General features: G+C 30.8%; 2 protein-coding genes across 2 annotated transcripts; both read right to left on the bottom strand.

Annotated features, from left to right (window-relative positions):
- Positions 1 to 4,262: 4,262 nt before the first annotated feature.
- Positions 4,263 to 8,883, bottom strand: LOC133786088 (serine/threonine-protein kinase/endoribonuclease IRE1a-like). Its single transcript, XM_062225302.1, has 6 exons — positions 8,848 to 8,883; positions 7,221 to 7,693; positions 6,374 to 6,552; positions 5,915 to 6,164; positions 5,500 to 5,827; positions 4,263 to 4,352 (listed from the first exon to the last, which is right to left on the bottom strand). The coding sequence occupies exons 1-6, from the start codon at positions 8,881 to 8,883 to the stop codon at positions 4,263 to 4,265; spliced, it is 1,356 nt and encodes a 451-aa protein (XP_062081286.1).
- Positions 8,884 to 20,079: 11,196 nt separating this feature from the next.
- On the bottom strand, positions 20,080 to 22,943 carry LOC133786087 (serine/threonine-protein kinase/endoribonuclease IRE1a-like). The gene is made up of 6 exons (XM_062225301.1): positions 22,908 to 22,943; positions 22,156 to 22,634; positions 21,866 to 22,044; positions 21,231 to 21,480; positions 20,811 to 21,126; positions 20,080 to 20,379 (listed from the first exon to the last, which is right to left on the bottom strand). The coding sequence occupies exons 1-6, from the start codon at positions 22,941 to 22,943 to the stop codon at positions 20,245 to 20,247; spliced, it is 1,395 nt and encodes a 464-aa protein (XP_062081285.1). The 3' UTR covers positions 20,080 to 20,244.
- Between the last annotated feature and the right edge of the window lie 282 nt (positions 22,944 to 23,225).

Genomic DNA, 23,225 nt, shown 5'->3' with positions numbered 1-23,225 from the left:
ATAATATTTTTTATTTATTTAAAATTTATATGACAATGATATAAATTTAATAAAAATAATTAATAAATTCTTGTATCTAGTATAGCTATATATACATAAACAGTACCTATTAATTTTTTTTTATTAATTCTAATAATCAGAAAATGTTTTTGGGAAACTTTTATTTTTTTGTTAACAAAGTTTCTATGTTTAAAACTAATTAATACAGAAAGAGAAAAGTTAATTTAATTTATTGTATATTATTACGTGAAAATGATGCATGATAATGATCGACATATATTCAAATATCTAACCAATATATATATATAGAGAGAGATATGAAATTTTATGTGTTTCATTTACTCTTTCATTTTTCGAAATGTTATAAAATTTAAATTTTTTCGTATCATGATATATGCTGTAACGATTTCAGTCAATTAATAATCAATACATTTTTTGATATAAACAATAAAAATCAACTAAATTTTTTTATCACAATATATGGTAACTATACAATACATCCTGTTCACGAATAATTTATATGTAATAATACACAATAAATTAAATCGACTTTTCTTTCTTTAATTAGTTTTTATTAGACACTGATAATTAATTAACTTGTGAAAAAGAAGAAGAAGTTTCCCAAAAAAAATTCTGATTAATAGATTTATTAATAATAATAATATGGTACATGTGTATGTATATATATAGCTATATATATAGAGAGGGATAGAAGAGTTGTGAGTATAATTTTTATAATTTGATTTTATTGAGTTTTTTATATTATTATTGTTTCTTTTGGTGTTCTTTCAAAGAAAAATCAATTGTTAAGCATGTCAAAAAGCAAATTCTGGGAGCAATTTGAGAAATATCACTGGGATAGAAAAAACCCAAGTGTTGTGGTAAGTAATAATACTAATATTAATATATATATATGTTTTAATTATATTATTATCATTATTATTACATAATATTCTCTCTTCTTTTTATATATGTATAATATATATAAATATATACACATGCATGTTATAATTTATTTTTATCTTATATTAGTTTTTTATTTTATTGGTATATTATTGTTCAATAGATAATAATACTATATACTATACATTGTCTTTTTTTTTTTCTTCTTTTAAATATTTTATTATTTTTTCAATTAATAAAAAATATTAATTTATTATTTACTTGAATAATATTGTGGTTTTTTTCAGACTACATATCGATCTCAATCTTCTTCAAGCCAGGATGATGAGAAGAAGGAAAAGGGGATCGAAATAGGCAAAGAGAAGAAGAAGAATAACGAGAAAGCCAACCAAAAAGGCAAATCCAAAGACAATATATAGCATGAAATAATTATTATAATTATAATTATAGTATTAATAATAATTATAATAATGATTTACTATATCGAATCAAGCATGAATTAATAATAATTAAGGTACTTATTTTCTTGTTTATGTATTTCATTATTCAGACTTTATCTAATAAAATAATTATGTTTTTAAGCAATTTATTGCATTAATATATTTTTTCTTCATTTTATTAAGTTAATTATTAATTGCTACACAATATATATTTATATTTATGTACATATACATTTATTGTATGTATAAACAACAACAAAATATATAATACAATGAAGGAAATTAAAGGATGTAAAAAGGACATAAAACACGATAAATTATTTGCGATAAGGATGAAAATAATTTAAAATTTTAAAAATAACTAAAGTTTTATATTTTTTCTTTACTTTTTTATTATTTCTTAAAATAATTCTTAAAAATAGATATAAAAATATTTATGAACGAGTTAAAATTAACTACTCAACCACATAAAAATCTCACAAAAATTTCACTTTGTTTATTGTATTGTCTTCAACTATAATAGTTTACATTGCTCTTGTTTAGTTGACAAAAATCTGACCTTATACCTTATAAAATGTTGTAATATATTTATAAATATATATTTATTTACAAAAACTTTAAAAGGTTTCTTTTTCTATAAGTAAAATAAAAAATCATACTGAATGAAAAAACCAATAACATGTAAAACTAAAATACCATCTGAATCACAACCGTCCCCTCATGCTAATCCACAGCTCAGAATCACACTGAAAGAGAGTTCTCAATAACAATGTCATGTTCTAGTCTTGTATTAAAATTAGGTCTCAATTTGAATTTATATTAATATAATTATTATATATATAGTCTTATATTAAATATTTATTTTGAGTTAGTTTTGAAGGGGTATTTCATTAAATATTTATAATATTCTGTTAAAATTAACAAAATAAACCGTTAATTGTTTAGAGTGTCACATATTTGAAATTAATTTTAAATTAGAGGTGTACAAATTAAGTAATATTGTTTAGTCACATGTATTTTCAAACTGGAATAGATGGACTTGAAAAAGCAATATGACCTATAGATGTGGGTGACATAATAATAAAATGAGATGATAAAATGGTTACAAGTGGTTACAACAATAACCAAATAGCAAATTAGAGAAATAACAACCTAGCTAATTACTTAATTGAACTAATTATCTCTAATAAAATTTTATTACAGTAAGATAATTATCTCTAATTATCTTTTGATATGCAGTTGTTACATGTATTGCTACCTAATATTATTACTTGTTAAAAAAATTTAAAATATTACTTTAATTTTCTTTTCTTTTATTCCTTTTACTATATATAATTATAAAATAAAGGGTTAATACTTTTTTGGGCCATGTGTTTTTTCCCATTACTTGTTTGGACTCTGTGTTTTGACAAATTATTTTTTAGACCCTATATTTTATAAAATTGTTAAAATAGGTACCTAAACCCGATTTTGGTCAATGTTTTCTCAACTAAAATTACAAATAATTTACCAAACAAAAAATTCAGAACAAAAATAAAATCATTATGCTTAAAAACTGTGTTGTTATATTCAATTTTACTTAAAAACAAGTAATGAGACAAAACACAAAGTCCAAAAAAATATAAAACTTCAAATATAATAATTCTATAATATAATATTGCTACTCAACTATATTTGACTATCAGTTTTTTTGCAAGGTGATATTTTTTTATTTTATTTTATCAATTTATCATTAGTTATGAGAGTGGGTAAGGATAAAAGGTCCAACCAATATATCCATATCCACAAATAATGACAAAGACTTTATTACTTCAACAACCAATTAAAGAAGACAATTATAACATAAAGGGGAAAAAATGAATAGAAAATTAATTAAACAAACCAAATGCATAAAAGAACATTTTATTATTAATTAAGATTATATATTATATATTATTATTATAATAATATTTTATAATATTTAAATTTATATTGATATAAGTATTATATATCTAATTTTGTATTAAATATTATTATAATAATAATATTTGAATTCATATTAATATAATCTGTAAAAAATTAAGATTATCATAATAATATTTTATAATATTTAAATTTATATTAATATAATTATTAAATATCTAGTCTTGAATTATATATTATTATTATAATAATGATATTTTATAACATTTCAATTTGAATTTGAATTTGAATTTGAATTTATATTTATATTAATATAATTATTATATATGTAGTCTAATATTAAATATTATTATAATAATGTTATTTTATAATATTTGAATTTATATTAATATAATTGATAAATATATATTTTTAAGTTAGTTTTAAATGTATATTCCGTTAAATATTTAAAATATTTAGTTAAAGTTAACAAAACAAACTGTTAAACCCAAAAAAAATCGTTACCTACTCACTTATTATATAGAAGAGATATAAAAAGCTTAATGTTTTTCCAAAGAGAGAAGGTTGATTATTTTGTAATTTTTTTTTTCTTTTGAAAGCACTTTGTTTTGAGAAAATAGAATAACATTTTATCAACGGTGTGTAGCTCATGTGCAAAGTCATGGTTTGACAAAATTTTCTTTCATAGCATTTTTTACTCTTTTTTTAAAAAAAAAAAAAAAGCATTGTGACTAATATAAATATGTATAATTTTTATCTAAGAAGAAATAAGTAGATTAAAACCAACTAAAACTTTGGTTGCCACAACTAGGGCACCTCCCAAAAGTTCAAAAACACTAGAAAGAAACATGGGCATGAAAATCCCAAGCAGCCAAATCAAATCAAATGACCACAAGCAATTCTAAGTCTATTAATACCAAAAAGTCTAAAACAAAGGAAAAGGCCTTGGAGAACAAATGAAAAGACTCAAAGAAGCTCCTTCGGATGAAAAATGATAAGTATGCAAAGCTTTCTGAATTAGGCAGCAGGATTTTCGACTTCCTTCACCAGTGTCTCTTGTTGTTGGATATCTCGTTCATCCACATCTTTTTTTTTTGTTTTTCGAGCCTATAGTGAGTTACAGACAGAGTTCAAAAAGGTTAAATCTTTGATGATCGATTCCATCTTACATGATTGAGTTGCGAAAACTTCTTGATAGGTGTTTTACAAACTCTTCCAAACCTAGATTGTAGCCATCTCACAACAGTCACCGCCTTAGCCTTCTTCGAAATAGTTCCTAAAATAGGAGTCATCTTTAAAGAATTTTTCTACAACTTTGTAGACTTCCATAAGGAGGTTTGGGAATTTACTTGTAAAGTACCCATCCAAATCTTCAAGTTCAGGTCCTACCCACTTCTGTATATATATTTATACATATATATATTATCAATTCAAACCATATGACCAAATATGAATGTACACACATAAGTTTTTTTCTTTTCGAAAACTCAGTTTGGTAGAATGCATACTAGTGAAAAAGGTTCATTTTCCTCGTTGTAACTCTCTCCATATTAGAGTAATTGTTAAAAATAGGGGTTTTAGCATTATTGCCCCTAAATTATGTATGGATTTTCAATTTAGTCCTTGAGTTTATTTTTTTAGCAATCAAATCCTTAAGTTTATTAAATAGTGGCAATTAGATCCTTTTAGTTAACTCCATCCATTTTTAACAGAAAAGTTAAGTAAAAATTTTATTTTCTTCAATGAATCATAGTCAACAAAAAAGATTGATTTATATATATATATATATATAAACTTGTTATATAAATATATATAATATGTCTCATTATTGCAAGAAAGTGGAAGAAAAAGTGTTATTTATTAAATTTTTTAATTTAGTTTTTTATTATTTAAAATATTTTTAAATTATTTATTTTATTTTAATTGAATATTAAATTAATCTATAATTTCTTTTCTTAACTTTTCAATTAAAAAATAGATGAAGTTAAATAAAATGATCCAATTGCCACTATTTAGTAAACTTAAAGATTTAATTGCTAAGAAATAAACTTGAGGACTAAACTGATAATCTATGTATAACTCAGGGGCAATAATGCTAAAAACCCTTAAAAATTTATTATTTTCTAATGTCAATATGCAAATATATATATATTAGAGTACTAACATAGTGTTGTATAGCTGTGCAGATACAATTTTTTTTTTTTTTTTAAAATAGATAAGTTTAATGAAATTTCTCAAATATTATGTAACTTACTTTGATATAGTTGAAATGTTGGTCAATATGGCTATACAAGTTTCGTTGGAGTCTCAATAGGTCTTGAAAAAGCCAAGGCCTATAATTATTGAAGCCACAATTAGTCAAGTGAGTAAGCATTTGTTGATCCACAAATTGGTCCCAATGGTTCATCTTCCACCCACATAATTTTGCACCTATGACTTTTGGTCCAATGGCCTCCATGGCTTTGGAAAAATCAGAGCTCCAATCAAGATTTCTCAATCTATTACTTGTGTCACATATGAACATAATCCTCTTCTTCGAATCCCACAACATTGGATGGCACAACAATTTGGCTGACGTCGGCCTACATTACATCAAATTATGCTAAAGTAGGTTGAATTTGGAGATGTTACATTAAAATTTGGAGAAGAAAAAGTGTACATAGTGTTACCTTAATTTAGGGTTGGGATGTAATGATTGGGAAATGAGATCACGAGCTTCTGGGAATTCGTTGAGGAAAGACAAGTTCACGTTGTTTTCGGCAATGTTGGAATCACGATGAAAATCATGACCGAAAGGGTGTGTACGCCCACCGGTGATGCACACGCAAAATATGCAAGCTAAACTAAACACATCCAATGCTCGTGTTTGTCGACCTTGAGAGAGACATTCTGGTGCTCGCCAACCCACAGTGCCACAACCTATAAATAATGATAATGTCAAATAAGTCTGAAAAATTATGTATTAGATTTTGAATAAATGCCATGAAAGGTTATAACTTTTAATGGTACCTATAATTATATGATGAAATTACTTATATTCTTATTCCTATTAATTAGGAAAAGATTATAATCATAATTTTGTTTAATCCAAAAGAAAAGAGATAAGGTGGGAAAGGACTACTACTTGCCAGAAGAATGGTAACTCAAGGAAGACATGTTGTGAGGAAGGTGTCTGCTTATGCCCATATCTGAAAGCTTTGCACAAAAAGTCCCATCTTGTCTTTTAAATATCAATATGTTTTGAGGCTTCAAGTCTCCATGAATTATACCCAAAGCATGTAAATGTACAAGTCCACTTACAATGTCCCTGCACAACAAATCAATAAATCGAATCAAATACAAAAAAAAAAAAAAGTTGATATTTTTCTAAATTCTATATAAATAGTGCTATTTTCAAAACTTTAGTATCCTAAGCTTGTGCCTATCTTGCTTATAATTAGGGTAGTACCCGACCGAGCACTATAGTACATATTCATTGGTGTCCAACACCAAAAGGAGGTGACATACCGCAATCAGTGCAATTCAATATCAGATCTCACACATTTAAATTTAATAAAGGGTTTCTACCTTTTTGGACCTTGTGTTTTTTCTGATTACCTGTTTGGACCCTGTGTTTTAACAAATTCATTTTTGGACCCTATATTTTGTAAAATAATTCAAATAGGCCCCTAAACTCAATTTTTATGAAGAAAAAATTGAATATAACAACACAGTTTTTAAGCAGAATAATTTTATTTTTGTTCTGAGTTGTTAGTATAGTGAATTATTTATGATTTCAGTTGAGAAAACTTTGACCAAAATCGGGTTTAAGGTTCTATTTGAACCATTTTACAAAATATAGAGTCCAAAAAGTAATTTGACAAAACACAGGGTCCAAACAAGTAATGAGACAAAAACAGAGTCTAAAAAAGTATAAACCATTTAATAAATATTATGGGGTATCGCTAATCAGGCTAAGATTCTGATTACTTATACCTCATCAGTTTCGATAAGAAAGGAAGTGGACGACCATCTTTGATGAGGTTAACATCTTTGAAAATACTACGAAGTGGGTCCCAACGATCTATCTGAGATATACCAACAGAAGTGACAGAACAGTCGTGATTGACCACCTCATAATCATAGAATTTTTCACAGACATAGATCAATACACCCAAATTGCAAATACAACGTTGGAGAGCGATGTAGATGAAATCACAGTCATATTCCACGCCATAATATCTGACAATGTTCTCGTGTTCGTCTGATATTCTAAGAGTCTCTATCTCTTTAGTAGCCACCTTGTGGTGAGTCCTCAGAAGACGTTTTACGACAACTTCTCTATCGTCGTATATTCCCTCACACACAAGGTTTCCATTGCTCCCCTTGGCAATAACTTTATTTCGAAAAAAAACTAGTTTTTCACCAACCTCTTTTCTGTAACTATTAGTATCTGAATCTTCATTATTCTGATTTAAAAAGAAGAAAAAAAAGTCAACTAAAACAGCTTAGAGTACTCCCAATGGATGAGCTAAAATGTGTTATTCTTTATAATATAGAAAAAAAATTGGTTAAGCAGTCTTCCAATGGGTGATGTAAAATTATATTTTTTTACCTTAATGAATAGTATTTCTCTATATGTAGTGAAATACTATTCATCAAGCTATAATATATTTTATTATTTTTTTATAAACTTTTGTATATATATATATATGAGTATGAGACTATTATATTTAATTATTTTATTTATGAAAATGAATAAAATATTTTTAAAAATATAATATATAAATGATGTAGAGAAAAAATAGAGAAGCAGATGTATGATATAATGTAAAAGTTTGAGGTAAATTATAAAAATGTATGTTTTGGTGATATATTTTGTAATACACTTTCTCTATAATATTTAGCTAAAACTCATAAAAACATCTTCCATCAACTCCTTTATACATATATTTATAATAACTATGCACAAACTCTAATTAATCCATATCTACTCTTACATAACATTTACACAAACTCCAATTAAATGATGCAGATAAAAAATAAAGAAGCAGATGTATGATATAATGTAAAAGTTTGAGGTAAATTATAAAAATGTATGTTTTGGTGATATATTTTGTAATACACTTTCTCTATAATATTTAGCTAAAACTCATAAAAACATATTCCACCAGCTCCTTTATACATATATTTATAATAACTATGCACAAACTCCAATTAATCCATATCTACATTTACATAACATTTACATATATTTTATATAATATTTTAATATTATTATTTTTCTTTATAAGCTTTCTCTCTCCATTTAGTATATATTTATTATTTCTTTTTTATTTTTCAATTATTTTATTTTACTTTAAGTAATAAAATATGTTTAAAGATATAATATTTAAAAGATATAGAGAAATATATAAAGAAGCTAATGTATGGTATGTAAAATTTAGAGGTAAAATAGAAAAATGTGTGTTTTGATGAGGTATTTTAAAAGAAGGAATAGAGCACCCATTGGAAGTGCTCTTATACAATATGATCATATATATATATATACACCTTAATCAAAGATCAATATTCTTAATTAGTTTGTTGGAATATTTATATATATATATATATATATAATTACCTTGACAGGTGAAGGATCATCAGCAGTGGAGCTCATATCCTATGAAGATTTATTTAATTACCATAAATAATTAATTATGTAAATTAAGATGATTCAAATAATATCTATATCTATAAATATATATATCTATATATTTATTTATAAAACACATAAATATATTAGTAATAATGAAGCCTTCTTGTATGTATTGAGTGACAAGCTTTTTGAGCTTACTGGATTTGATCAGATATGGGGGGGAAAGAGCTTAGAGAAAGTAAATATATATTCTGAAACACAAAGCTGATGGCTCTATCGAGAGGGCTTGTATTGTGGCGAAATAATTCATACAAACTTATGGCATCGATTATCTCGAGACGTTTGCTCCTGTGGCCAACTTATAAAGAAATATTATCTGATTAAATTAATTAACTAATTAAGATTATGTGATTTAATTATTAATTTGTTAGTATAAGAAGATGTCTACACAATCATATATAACGTGCTATTTCTTCTGTTTATAATTAATTAGGTGAGGTTAGGTAGACCTATGTGAATAAATTAAGATTTATAATTGTTATTATTATTATATATAATTTTTTACATAATAAACTTAAATTAATTATAAGAGACAAAATTTAATTAAATAAGTACTAAAATAATAACATTTAAACATTAAATGTAGGCCTCTTGTCAAAATGACTTATTTTTTGAAATAATTTTGCATTCTGACTTAGTTTTGATAATTTTTTGCAAAATCATATCTACATTACAGATTATTGGTCGAAATTTTTCAGATAGTCAGTCAAATAATTCAGACAGTTAGTAAAAATTTTTAGACAATTAATTGAAATTTTAGACATGTCATGTTGCAAAAATTTATCAAAATTAAGACAGAATGTAAAATAACTTAAAAAATGTCATTTTGACTGATTACTCTTAAATATAATGCTTATTTTGCTGTAATGTAATATTTAATTGAGAAAATTAATTAGTTAGTGAGTTTGTATTATTTTTATTATTATTAATAACTAACTGACAAAACAGATAAATTATTAATTGGTAAAATTAAATTGGTAAATTAAAGAGAATAAATACTTCTTAGTGGTTGTTAGAGTAGTCAATCAGAGATAATAAAAAAATGTGCAAATTGCACTATTTTAAGTGCAAAAATGATGATACTTATGAAGATATGGACCATATGGTTTGGTTGAATATGGTATGTCTTTCTAATGTCAATTTTGTTAAAAAAAAAAACAAAAGAAATCCAAAAATAAGAGATAATATAAATTAGGGTTTATATTTTTTTGGACCCTGTATTTTGACAAATTACTTTTTAGACTTTATGTTTTGTAAAATAGTTAAAATAAAACCCTAAACCCAATTTTGGTCAATGTTTTCTCAACTAAAATTACAAATAATTTACCAAACTAACAATTCAGAACAAAAATAAAATCATTCTGCTTAAAAACTGCGTTGTTATATTCAATTTTTTCTTCATCAAAATTGAGTTTATGATTCTATTTTAACCATTTTACAAAACATATGATCCAAAAAGTAATTTGTCAAAATACAGAGTCCAAACAAGTAATGAGACAAAACACAAGGTCCAAAAATATATATACCCTATAAATTAAGATAAAATAAGTATTAAAATGATACAGTTTCCCTCTCTTCTATTTCTTTTCTCTCTTGTCAATTTCCCATTACAGACCAAATTCAGAAAATTAGCAAACTTTAAAAACCAAATCTAAATATTATTTTCATAAAAGCACATAATAAGGACATGAACATAATACAACTTCTCAAACTCTTTATTAAGACATATTGCAGGTGTTGTTATTGTTAATCTTAGGTTGTGTTTGGTAAAAATTTTATTTTTTAATTTTTTAAACACAAAAATGAAAAATATTATTTTTATTTTTGTTTCTTTATTTTAAAAAATAAAAATATGTTTGGTAACTATTTTTATTTTTAAAAACAAAAAACAACAAATGTGTTTGATAACTTTTATTTTTATGTTTTGTTTAACAATATAAAATAAGATGTTAATTTGAAGAAGATAAAGAAAAAAAAAACGGAAAAGTAAAAATTTCAAAGTAAAAAAATTCTATTTTTAAAATTTAATGAATTTTAATTAAATTTTTTAAAAATAATAAATAAAAATAAAGTTACCAAATACTATTTTATATTTAATTATTAAATTTTTAATTAATTAAATAAAAAATTATTTTTTAAGTATTACCGAACAGCACCTTAGTTAATCAGTTAGTTTAGTAAAATATGTTAAGTTTCTAACTACTTAAGTTAGTTGAGTTGGTTGTATTCAATTCAATAAGATTTTTCTATCTTTCATTTTCTAATTCTTTCTTTATCATAATCACTAATACTCTTTTTTTTTCTTGGGTTACTTAATTAATACTAAATGAAATTAGTGAAAATGATAGAACAAGCTTAAGGTTGTCAAGCCCAAAACTCCAAAATGATAAAAAAAAAATTGTTTAAATTTAAAGATAACATAATTTAATAAATCAGTCTCAGAAAACAAAAACAGAACAATGAAAGTAAAATAGAACACAACACTTTGTTTTGCTATATGAAGCTTTGTAGAAAGTGGGCTGTCCTTGGCAGCAAAATGGGATTTTGATTTATAATTGTTTATATGCATATATATTTATATTTATATATATATATTATAGGTAACCATTAATTAGAGTATGAACTTTTTAAAATTAATTTTAAGTTAGAGGGTGTCCGAATTATATAATATGGTTACACTATGTTTGGTAGGGAGTAAGAAAATTAGGACAGAAGAAAAAAAAAAAGAGGAAAATAAAAATTTTAAGATGGAAAAGAAAGTTTGTTGCCATCATAAAAATTAAATTATTGTACAATTACATTTATACCTTTTTTATTGTTGTTTTAAAATTAAATGAGTAATTACTTGTTAGATGGTTGATTTTTATTTTTTGTTTTTTTGCCTAGTTTTGTTGGCTTTGTTATGTTTAAATTTCAAAATAATTGTGGGTTTCAACTATTACCCTATTAGACTAGTGGGGTTAGTAGTTATAATGGCGGCGGATGATGGTTTTGATTCCTATTGGGTGGATGGTGGTTCTTCGATTTACGCAAATCGCATTTTTAGGAGTCTCGATTTTTCTCTTTTTGGTTGCCAGATCTGGGGATTCCTCGATCTCTATTGGTCCTGTGTTATGTGGCATTCCGATATCTAGTGTCGAGGCATATGAACATGGTTTTTCGTTGTTTTATTTTTTCTTATTCCTAGTTTGAATAATGGAGTTATTATCTCCTGCCTTCTGACAAATGTTAAGAAGGAATTGAATTCTGTTGTATATTCCTTGAGAAAGAAAAGGAGAGTACAAGAGCATATATAATATTAATTGTGAGGGACCACACAGTACGTGTCCTCAGCACATAATACAACTTTAGATTAATCTCTTATTACAGTAAATAGAACCTAATTAATATTAGCTTAATCATTTACTTTAACATCCCCCTCAAACTCAGTGGGCGAGGTAGCACAGTGAGGTTGGTACGCAGCTCCTGAAACTTGTGAGTAAGAAAAGGCTTAGTTAAACAGTCAGCCAATTGTTCAGTAGAAGATGCAAAAGCGAGAAGCAGAGACTTGCGAAGGACACGTTCGCGGACAAAATGATAGTCCAATTCGACATGTTTTGTACGAGCATGAAGGACTGGATTAGAGGCAAGGTGAAGCGTGCTCAAGTTGTCACAATAAAGCACTGGTGGTTGAGGCAGAGGAAGACCCAACTCAGAAAGAAGAGACTGAATTCAGGATGCTTCGGCAGCTCCATTGGCCAAGGCGCGATATTCCGATTCTATGCTAGAGCGAGAAACGACCTTTTGCTTGGAAGACGACCAAGAGATGAGGTTGGAGCCAAGGAACAAGCAGTAGGCACTAGTGCTGCGCCTATCATCCAGGCAGGAGGCCCAATCAGCATCAGTATAAACATGTAAGATGTGAGAATCATCAGGTTGCAAGAGTAAGCCTAGATGACCGGTTCCCTTGATGTATCGCAGTACCCATTTAGCAGCCTACATGTGAACGTCCGTAGGGGAGTGCATAAACTGACATAACTTGTTGACAGCAAATGCTATATCTGGTCGTGTTAGTGTACCATACTGGAGAGCTCCCACAATGCTCCGATACTCGGTAGCGGAGGACAAAGGATGACCATCATAAAGAGAGATTGAGCCCATGGCAATAGGAGTGGATAAAGGTTTGGAATCCAACATACCTGTTTTGGAGAGAATGTCCCGAAAATATTTTGTCTGACTCAAATGAATGCCAGCAGAAGAACGATGCACTTCTAAGCCAAGAAAAAAATGGAGTGGGCCAAGGTCCTTGATGGCAAAGTGAGACTTTAAGTAATCCAACAAGGCAGCAATGGAAGAGTTGCAGGAACCAATCAAGATAATATCGTCCACATATACTAGAACAATGAGCATAGTCGAACCTGAGACATAAAGAAACATGGAGGAATCGGCCTTAGATGCGTGGAAGCCCCACTGACAGAGAGCTGTGCTGAGCTTAGTAAACCGCGCCTGTGGAGATTGGCGGAGACCATAGAGAGACTTCTGCAAAAGACAAAGGTGATGAGGCCGAGCCTTGTCAACGAACCCTTGAGGCTGACTCATGTAAATAGTTTCTGTGATATCGCCATGGAGGAAAGTGTTATGGACATCTAACTGTTTAATGTCCCAATGACGAGAAACAGCTAGGCTAAGGATGAGGCGGATCGTAGTGGGTTTAATCACCGGGCTGAAGGTGTCATGAAAGTCAATGCCGTAATTTTGATGATACCCTTTGGCCACTAAACGGGCCTTATATCTGGAGACTGTGCCATCCAGATTGAGTTTAACACGGTAAACCCACTTGCAGTCGACTATCTTGGCATCCAAAGGAGGAGGAACAAGTATCCAAGTACCTTGTGAGTGGAGAGCCGACATCTCTTGGTCCATGGCATGACGCCATTCAACATGTTTAACAGCTTCGGAAAATGAGGATGGTTCAACTGGAAGACTAGCAAGGGTGCCATGAAAGGCTTTAGGTTTGAAAATACCATGTTTGGCACAGGTGACCATGGGATGAACGTTCTGTGGGATGCAAGTAGCAGTAGGGGAGGATGACACATGTGTTGAGAGAATAGGAGAAAGCGAAGGAGCAGATGGGGAAGGAGAGGGGAAAACAGGAGATGATGCACGGACCGAAATGGACGGACAAGGAGGAGAGACAGATAAAGACGAGGGAGAGGAAGTAGGAGGTGGAGGAGGGACAAATGGAAGAGAATTGATAACGGTGTAGGCTGGAGAAGGTGAGGGAGGAATGGAAGCCTGCTGAAAAGGGAAGTTGTGTTCATTGAAAACAACATGATGGGTAACATATAAATGCCCTGTGGCCCAATGCAAACAGAGATAACCCTTGTGATGGCTACTGTAGCCAAGAAAGACACAAGACTGAGAGCGAAGCTCAAGTTTGTGGACATTATAAGGCCGGAGTAAAGGGAAACACTCACAGCCAAAGACCCATAAGTAAGTGTATTGGGGTGGCTTGTGATACAAAACAGAATAAGGACATTGCATGTGGAGGACCCGAGTGGGGAGACGGTTAATTAAATAGGAAGCAACTGTAACGACCCAAATTCCCTAATAAGGTTTAGGACCTTGATTAGGAGGCCGGGATGGCCATAATTGATTTATTGTGCTATTATATGATTATATGCATGATTATGTGGGTCATATTATTATATGATGATAAAGGCATGCATGGGGCTATATACTCTGCTGTGAGGGTAATATGGTAATTTGGCTCATTGAGAGCGTAATTGCATACTTGTGTATATATTGGTAAGCTAAAGTTGAGACCACATTATTATGTGGATATATCTGTGATCTGCGACTTAAGACGATCCTAGTGAGCAAATTAGCGAAAAAGTCATGGCGGGGATTTATACCCGGCTCGGGGTGAGCCTAGGGGTATAAACGGGAATTCAGTGAGCATATTGGAGTCTATTTTTAACATCGAGGAATATATTTGGAGATTAGTTAGGTATTGGGAATTAAGTGGTAAATATTTAAGACACTTGAGGAATTAGTGGGAATTGGGAGCAATGACTAAAATGCCCTTAGAATGTTTAAAGGTTTAGTTATTATTGGGAGGGCAAGGTGGTCATTTGGCTTACTTAAGGTTAGGCTATGTTCTGCTTTTTGATGTTAGTGGAGGTTGTAGATAAACTTAGAAACTTAAGGAAAAGAAAAGAAGAAGGAAAGAAAGGAAAACAGAACACTTAGAGTTATCTCACTCTCTCTCATTCGGCTGGGGCATCTCTTCACCATTTCTTGTGGGTTTTGGAGCTGGAATTCTAGAGCAAGCTCAGGATGGAGCTTGGGGCTAGGGACTTTGGTGAAGCTTGAAGAACTAGCAGAATTAAGCCAGTCAATTGAGGGATATGAACCTGAGGAGTTGAAGGGCTTGAAGCTGGTTGGATGCTAGAACGATTCTACAGCTGAGGTGCTAAGCTAGGGCTCGGGGATCGGATCGCGCTCAAGGAACATCGCTTATAACTAGCTCGTTTGAAAGCCAAAGGTAAGAAAGCTGCACCTGATTATGTGGCTAGGTTGGGACTAAGTGTTCCCTATGTTTGTATGCATTGTTATGTGAATGTGATTAACCATGTGGACACGATGGGACTAAGAGCTCCCTATATTTGTATATCATGTCATGAGATGGTATTATTATGCCATGGGACATGCGATAACCAGCCTAAGAGTGTCGGAATCAATACTTGCGCACAGGGCGCGGCTCAGCCACTGGTAGCTGAGGCAGCTTATCTATCACTGAGCTTGGTTAAGCTGGCCGGAGTCAGTGAGTATTACACTGGGGGCGGCCCAAGAGAGCCGAAGACAGTGTGCTAAATAGAGGGTGCGACTAAGGGCGCTAACCCTGAATATCATGTGATGATGTGATAATCTGTTGATTATGATCGTGAGTATTGTGCTTTGAACATGATTTGTTGGCTGTTTGGATGACAAACTATGAATCTGTTGTATGTTATCACTGATTAGATAAATGTTATGAAATGTTGAATTCCTGGTTGTGCATTGTGGGATATTTGATAAATGATGTTGATCTTGCTATATTATCATACTTTCTTGCTGGGCCTTGGCTCACGGGTGCTACGTGGTGCAGGTAAAAGCAAGGGTAGGCTGAGTCAACCATGAGTTGGAGAGCTCTTGGGGCGAGGTGTACATTGTCAGCTGCTCGGCCGCCACGGTCGAGGGATTGTACAGGGACGGAAACCTAAAATGTGTCTTTTGCCATTAGAGTGGCCTGAATTATTTTTGACTCTAGAAATTTGCTGTAAATAAGTCATCTAAACCCTGTTTCAAGTTTCTATGTATTAAACCGTCATTTTAAATGAAAACAGCCTGTTTGTGACCAAAATCTTTTATTCTTAATCTGTTGACGATGTTGAATTCACGCTTTGTTTAAATGACTTGATTAGCAAGTCTTGTACTATTTTAAAACACACAGTGTAACGGTCTTGGTTATCCAGGGCGTTACAGCAACGGTGAAGGCATATGGCCAATACTCAAGAGGAACCGAGGCATGATCCATTAAGGCAAGCCCCATATCGACAATATGTCGGTTCTTTCGTTCAACACGTCCATTTTGCTGAGGGGTATATGGACAAGACAACTCATGAAGGATACCATGCTGAGCAAAAATAGAGGTAAGTGAGCGAAACTCACCGCCCCAATCGGTACGCACCCGCTGAATGTTGGATGTAAACTAGGTGGAGACCATTTTTTGAAAGGTGAGAAATGCAGAGAATGCTTCATCCTTGGTTTTAAGAAGATATAACCAAGCAAATCGAGAGAAGTCGTCAATGAACAAAATGAAATATCGAACACCAGATATGGAACACACAGGGGAAGGACCCCATAAGTCACTATGTATTAATTCAAAGGGTTTTGAGGCCCTGGATACAGATACAGGAAAAGGCAACCTATGAGCCTTAGCTTGATGACAAGCTTTACAGAAATGAAAAGCAGACTTCCTAGGAATTGAAAGATTACAAGAAGAAAAAACATGACAAGTAACATCACGAGCTGGATGACCCAAATGGGAGTGCCACAGATTGGGATCCAAAGTTGAGGCAAAAAACAGATGAAACAAGGGAGAGGAGACGGGAGGCGCTGGATTGGAGACTCGGTAAATGCCATTATCAAGATGACCCGTGAGAAGAATTTGTTTGGTGACCTGATTTTTCACATAAAAACAATGGGGGTGAAATTCAACAAAAGCATGGTTATCAGCACAAAGCTGTGAAACACTAAGAAGATTGTTTGAGAGAGCTGGTGAATGATAGACACGAGATAATTTTAACGCAGAATGGTAAGCAGGTAGAGTAGCAGAACCAACATGAGCAATGCAAGCACCCTTACCAGTACCCACGGTCACCTGTTCAGAACCAGTGTATGGCTGAGCTCCCTCAAGAACATTCAAGTCAGGTGTGAAATGATGAGATGCACCTGAATCCAAGTACCAAGCCGGATCTGAGTAAAGATTGGCAACAGCGGAGGCAGGAGGAGGGACAGTGGTCGAAGTGGAACCAGAGATATGCTGAGAGAGAAGGGCATTGAACGGGCGCATTTGTGTAGGGGGTGGCTGATATGAAAGATTTTGTCGATGATAACACACATTGGCGGTATGGCCAACTTTGAGACAGATCTGGCAGCGAGGACGGTTGGTGGGAAGAGTGGAGGGAGGACGACGGGAGGAGGATGGATGCAGAGAAGAAGACCAAACATGGGGCTGGCGAGAAGTGGGTTGAGAATAAGAGGTGTTTCTGTGAGGTAGAGGCTGATAAGGGGAATGGGGTTTGGGTTTGGGTTTATGGAGAGATAAATTGGTAAAGTTGGCTTGAAGGGAGCTTAGGGTATCCACCGCGTTTTGACGATTGAGGCAGGCCTCAAAGTTGAGTAAGAAGCTAAAGACCTCCTCCATGGTAGGCTTATCAGATCGAGCTTGGATGGGAGAAACATAAGCATTATATTCCCGACCCAGGCCATTAAGAAAATATAGAAGTTGATCGGTGTAAGAAACTGGTTCACCCATCGCGGCCAAGATGTTACAGAGACCTCGGAACTTTTGAATATACGCAAAAGCAGTAAGACCATCCTTCTTAAGGGTCTGAAGCTGGGTACGAATCTCGGAAATCCGGGAAAGAGAAGCAGCGACATAGATATGCTCAAGGGCAAGCCAAATCTCAGCAGCCGTGCGATAGCCAACGATTTGGCCAAGCATAGATTCAGTGATGGAGGCGTAAATCCAGCTCATCACTAGTCGGTTGTACCGATGCCATGTTTGAACATCCAGATTGACTGGGTCAGCTGGGTTGGAGGTATTCGGAACAGGGCAGGGACGATTTCCATTGAAAAAATCCTCTAAACCATTAGCAATAATGATATTGAGCATTTGGTTTTGCCAAACAACAAAGTTGTGCTCATCAAGCTTGACAGCAATAGGTGGATTTACAGATGGAAGAGAAGGTAAGGTGGGAGGTGAAAGGGCAGAGATAGTGGCTATGGTCGATTGGGAGGAAACATCTGTAACGGGTGGGACAGGGGTGGTCTCTCCGTGGGAGACAGAGGAAGAATCGGGAGGGCTGGTTGCAGAGGCCATTTAGAGCTTTTGGAGGCCTGATACCATGACAAATGTTAAGAAGGAATTGAATTCTGTTGTATATTCCTTGAGAAAGAAAAGGAGAGTAAAAGAGCATATATAATATTAATTGTGAGGGACCACATAGTACGTGTCCTCAGCACATAATACAACTTTAGATTAATCTCTTATTACAGTAAATAGAACCTAATTAATATTAGCTTAATAATTTACTTTAACACCTTCTATTGGAAGATTATTGACTAATGGTCATTGGTGAAGTTCTATCATATGTCAATTCGAAAATGAAGCCTAGTTTACTTCGCACATGTTGGAAACTTAATTTCTTGTGGCAAATTAAACATTTAGTTGAAATTTTTGTTAGGGCAATCTTTCTATTGTTAGAGAAAATAATTTAAAATTTAAAAAATAATTAAAATCATATATTTTTTTTACTTTCTTATTATTTATCAAAATAATAAAAATAGGTATAAAAGTGTAATATTTTAAAAATATTTAATATATTTACTGCAAAAAAATTAGGTATAAATGTGCAACATTTTGAAAATATTAAGTATATTTATCGCAAAAATATAAATTTTATAAACATGGATTATTTTAGCCACTCATTTATCATTATTTTGTAAACATTGTCATTGTTGTCATTCTTATCCAAGCACATGTTGCTTTCAGCTGAGCTTGTGTGATGCTAAATGTTATATATTATATCACATTTATATGTATAATTTTATATAAAGTGTATCATTTTTCAAAGAGAGAAGAATGATTTTTGTATTTTTTTTTCTTTTCTTTTCGGGACTTTGTTTTGAGAAAATAGAATAACAAGTTATCAACCTTGTGTGGACCATGTGCAAAGTCAACATTTGAAACATTTTCTCACATTTTTTTTTTCTAAGAAAAAATAAGTAGATTAAATTAAAACCCAACTAAAGCTTTGCTTTCCATAAATAGAACACCAGCCAAAAAAGTTCAAAACACCATAGACATGGGCATGAAAATCTCAACTTTGTGGAGTACATATACTATAGTGAAAAAAAAATTAATTCCTAGTTAAAAATAAATCATATTTTTAATGTCAATTTGTAAAATATATTTTTTTATGCAAAGCATGAAAGTTTATTTGTATTATTAAGGTTTAATGTGGTATTATTTATGTTTAATTGTCGTCATGAATATTCAATTTGAATGTTGTTAAATTATTTAGTATTATTTGTAAATCGTACACACTGCACCACATATTAAATGTCATTTTTTTACACACACAAAGGTCTCCAAAATTTTGAAAAATATCATTTTATATATAATTTTTTTTAAAATAACATATTTTGTATAAAGTCTCCCACAACTCAGAATCGACCTTGAGTGCTGTACAATTTGAGGTAATACACAAAGCAAGTGTGGTTCAATAAAATGACAAAACACCACACCATCCGCACCGCACCCTATGTGAGACCACTAAGATTAGTCATTTAAAGTAGGGCACTTTGTTTTGAGAATATAGAATAACAATTTATCATCGTTTAGGCAACACTTTTTTTTTTTTTTCCATATCATACATTAATTCCCACAAAGCACTTTAATAGATACATTTGAGAAAACCAAAAGCATATTGACTACACTATATATCTATATATATATATATAAATTTGTATATATATTGACATGAGTTATATACCAAAATGTTTATCTTCTTGTTATTCGAAATATTTCTTGAAGCGTTGGTCCTCTTCAAAGAACTTGTATACAACTTTGTACACTTCCATAAAGAGCTTTGGGAATTTACTTGTAAAATAGCCATCAAAATCTTCAGCCTCCGGTCCTATCCACTCCTGCAAATATTTATTATAATATAGACATTTTTTCTTAAATACATATTTTTTTTTATACTTTTTTACAATTTTTTTCTTTCAAAAATAAACACACTCAAATTTTCAAAAATACGATTTTCAAAGTTTCATAATTACAAAAATACAAAAAAACAACTAAAAAATAACTTGAAAATAACTCATAACCAACAAAAAAAATAACAAAAATAATATATATATCATAACAATTAAACATAAAAAAAACCCTAAAAATAACTTGAAAAAAAAACCATAAAAATATAAAAAATTTCCTTAAAACCGTAAAATTGAAAAAAAAAAAAATTGACGGTAAAAACGTAATTTTTTAGCGAAAATTAGTATTTGATGTAAAAATCTATATAATATATACTAAATAAAGTTTTTTTTTCTTCAAATAATATATATATATAGCTTACTTTGATAATAGGATGTTGGTCAATGTGGCAGAACAAGTTTCGTTGAAGTCGCAATAAGTCCAGAAAAACCCAAGACTTATATTTGAACTTCTTCAAGTGAGTCATTATTTGTTTATCCACAAAATTGACCCAATCCTTCATCCTTCCATACCCATACAAATTTGTACCAAGAACTTCTGGTCCAATGGCCTCCAATGCTTTAGAAAAATCAGAGTTCAAATCAAGTTGTGCTCTATTGCTTGTGTCACATATAAAAGAGATCCTCTTCTTCGAATCCCACAACATTGGATGGCACAACACCTCGGCTGATGTTGGCCTATATATATATCCATATATTAGAAATTAATTTATGATGAGTGTCCAATACAAAATTATTATATCACAAACTATGTTTAACCATAAAAGTTATTTGGGGATTACCTCGATTTTGGATTGGGATTTAGTGATTGAGAAATTAGGTTATGAGCTTCCCGCAATTTGTTGAGGAAAGACAAGTTCACCATGTTTTTGACAATGTTGGCATCACGATCTAAAGTATTACCGAAAGGGTGTTTACGCCCACCGGTGATACAGAAGCAGAATATGCAAGCTAAACTAAACACATCCAATGCTCGTGTTTGTCGACCTTGAAGAAGACGTTCGGGTGCTTGCCAACCAGTAGTGCCACAACCTACATGATAATACTAAACGATGTCATAAATTTTGAAGGAAGAAAGGAATAAAAGAAAGTTGAATAAATACGATAAAAACATTAAAATTTTGATTGTACCTATATGATGATGACATTACTTATAATCTTATTCCTATTAATTAGGAAAAGATTATAAACATTGTTAATATTGCGAATTGTTAATGAGAGAATGGTACTAAGTTCTCCCTTTATCATCTTGTTACCACCACTGATGATAGATTAGAATCATGTCGATGTGTCTTTATGAAAAATTACAACATTTGATTAGCAAAAAAAAAAGAAAAAAAACTAATACACATAAATAAAATTAAAATTTTCACTTTTTTTTTTCAATTAAATCCAAAAGAGGAAAACTACTACTTACCAGAAGAATGGTGACTCAAGGAAGACATGTCATGAGGAAGGTGTCTGCTTATGCCCATATCAGAAAGCTTAGCACAAAAAATCCCATTAGGTTTTTTAAATATCAAAATGTTTTGAGGCTTCAAATCTCCATGAATTATACCCAATTCATGTAAATGGTCAAGTCCACTCACAATATCCCTGTCCAACAAATCAATAAATCAAATCAAGTTAACAGAATTATATATGAGCACTATACACTAATACAAATAAATGTTACGAAATAATTTATCGAGAAATATGTATCTATACCTCATTAGTTTCAATAAGAAAGGAAGTGGACGACCATCTTTGGTAAGTTTAACACCTTCAAAAACACTTGGTAGTGATTCCAAATTACCTACCGACTGAGATACAGATACAGATGTGACAGAACCGTCGCCATTGACCATCTCATAGTCATAGAATTGTTCACAAATATAAATCAAGTCAGCCAAATTGCAAATACAGCGTTGAAGAACTATGTAGATGAAATCACGGTCGTATTTCACACCATAATATCGGACAATATTCTCATGTTCATCTGATTTTTTAAGAGTCTCGATCTCTTTAGTAGCAACCTTGTGGTGAGTCTTTAGGAGGCGTTTTACGACAACTTCTCTATCGTCGTATTTACCCTCACACACAAGGCTCCCATTACTCCCAAGAGCAATAATTTTATTTGGGAAAATAACTAGTTTCTTACCAATCTGTATTCTGTAATTAGGGTCTGAATAATTATCTCCATTATTCTGATTTAAAAAAGAAAAAAAAACATTTATTATACATATTTATGGTTGAAGGAATAATCATTTGGAAAAGGTCAATTAAAACAACCTATACTATCTAGTAATTACACATAAGAATAATCAAATGAACTTAATCAAACTGTATAATTTTGATAAACATATCTGAATGATATATATATAGGATGTAAAACCAAATAATCAAGTGATATATATTTATATATATATATGTATATTTGGGGGGTTAAATATTAAAAATATATAAACCATAATTATTACCTTGGCATGAGATGGATCATCAGCTGAGGAGGCCATATCCTATAGAGATTATACGATCAATTGCAAGAAATAAATATAGATAGCTTTAATTATGATGAATAATTACTTAAGTAGAAGAAGATGATCCATAATATATATATATATATAAACACACATATATATATATATATGTGTGAGTGTGTGAGGAGTTCTTGAGTTTTAATGGCTGCAGACAGAAAGTATATATAAGCACAAGGAAGAAAGGAGCTATCTAAATAATATATATATATATATATATATATCAACCTGTATTTAAATATTAATTATCTGATGAAGATG

This window comes from Humulus lupulus, chromosome 6 (genome assembly GCF_963169125.1).
Source record: "Humulus lupulus chromosome 6, drHumLupu1.1, whole genome shotgun sequence".
NCBI classification, from domain to species: Eukaryota; Viridiplantae; Streptophyta; class Magnoliopsida; order Rosales; family Cannabaceae; genus Humulus; species Humulus lupulus.
Note: the sequence above shows the minus strand (reverse complement) of the source record. Positions and strands in the feature narration are given on the sequence as shown.

Excerpts from the sequence above, each read along its gene's own strand:
- LOC133786088 (XM_062225302.1), bottom strand. The coding sequence starts at position 8,883 with ATGAGCTCCACTGCTGATGATCCTTCACCTGTCAAG. Across the intron at positions 6,553-7,220 it reads TTCTTATCGAAACTGATGAG|GGACATTGTAAGTGGACTTG; the intron begins GTATAAGTAATC and ends TTTGTTGTGCAG. Across the intron at positions 6,165-6,373 it reads CTTGAGTTACCATTCTTCTG|GTTGTGGCACTGTGGGTTGG; the intron begins GCAAGTAGTAGT and ends CATTATTTATAG.
- LOC133786087 (XM_062225301.1), bottom strand. The coding sequence starts at position 22,943 with ATGGCCTCCTCAGCTGATGATCCATCTCATGCCAAG. Across the intron at positions 21,481-21,865 it reads CTTGAGTCACCATTCTTCTG|GTTGTGGCACTACTGGTTGG; the intron begins GTAAGTAGTAGT and ends ATTATCATGTAG. Across the intron at positions 21,127-21,230 it reads AATCCCAATCCAAAATCGAG|GCCAACATCAGCCGAGGTGT; the intron begins GTAATCCCCAAA and ends ATATATATATAG.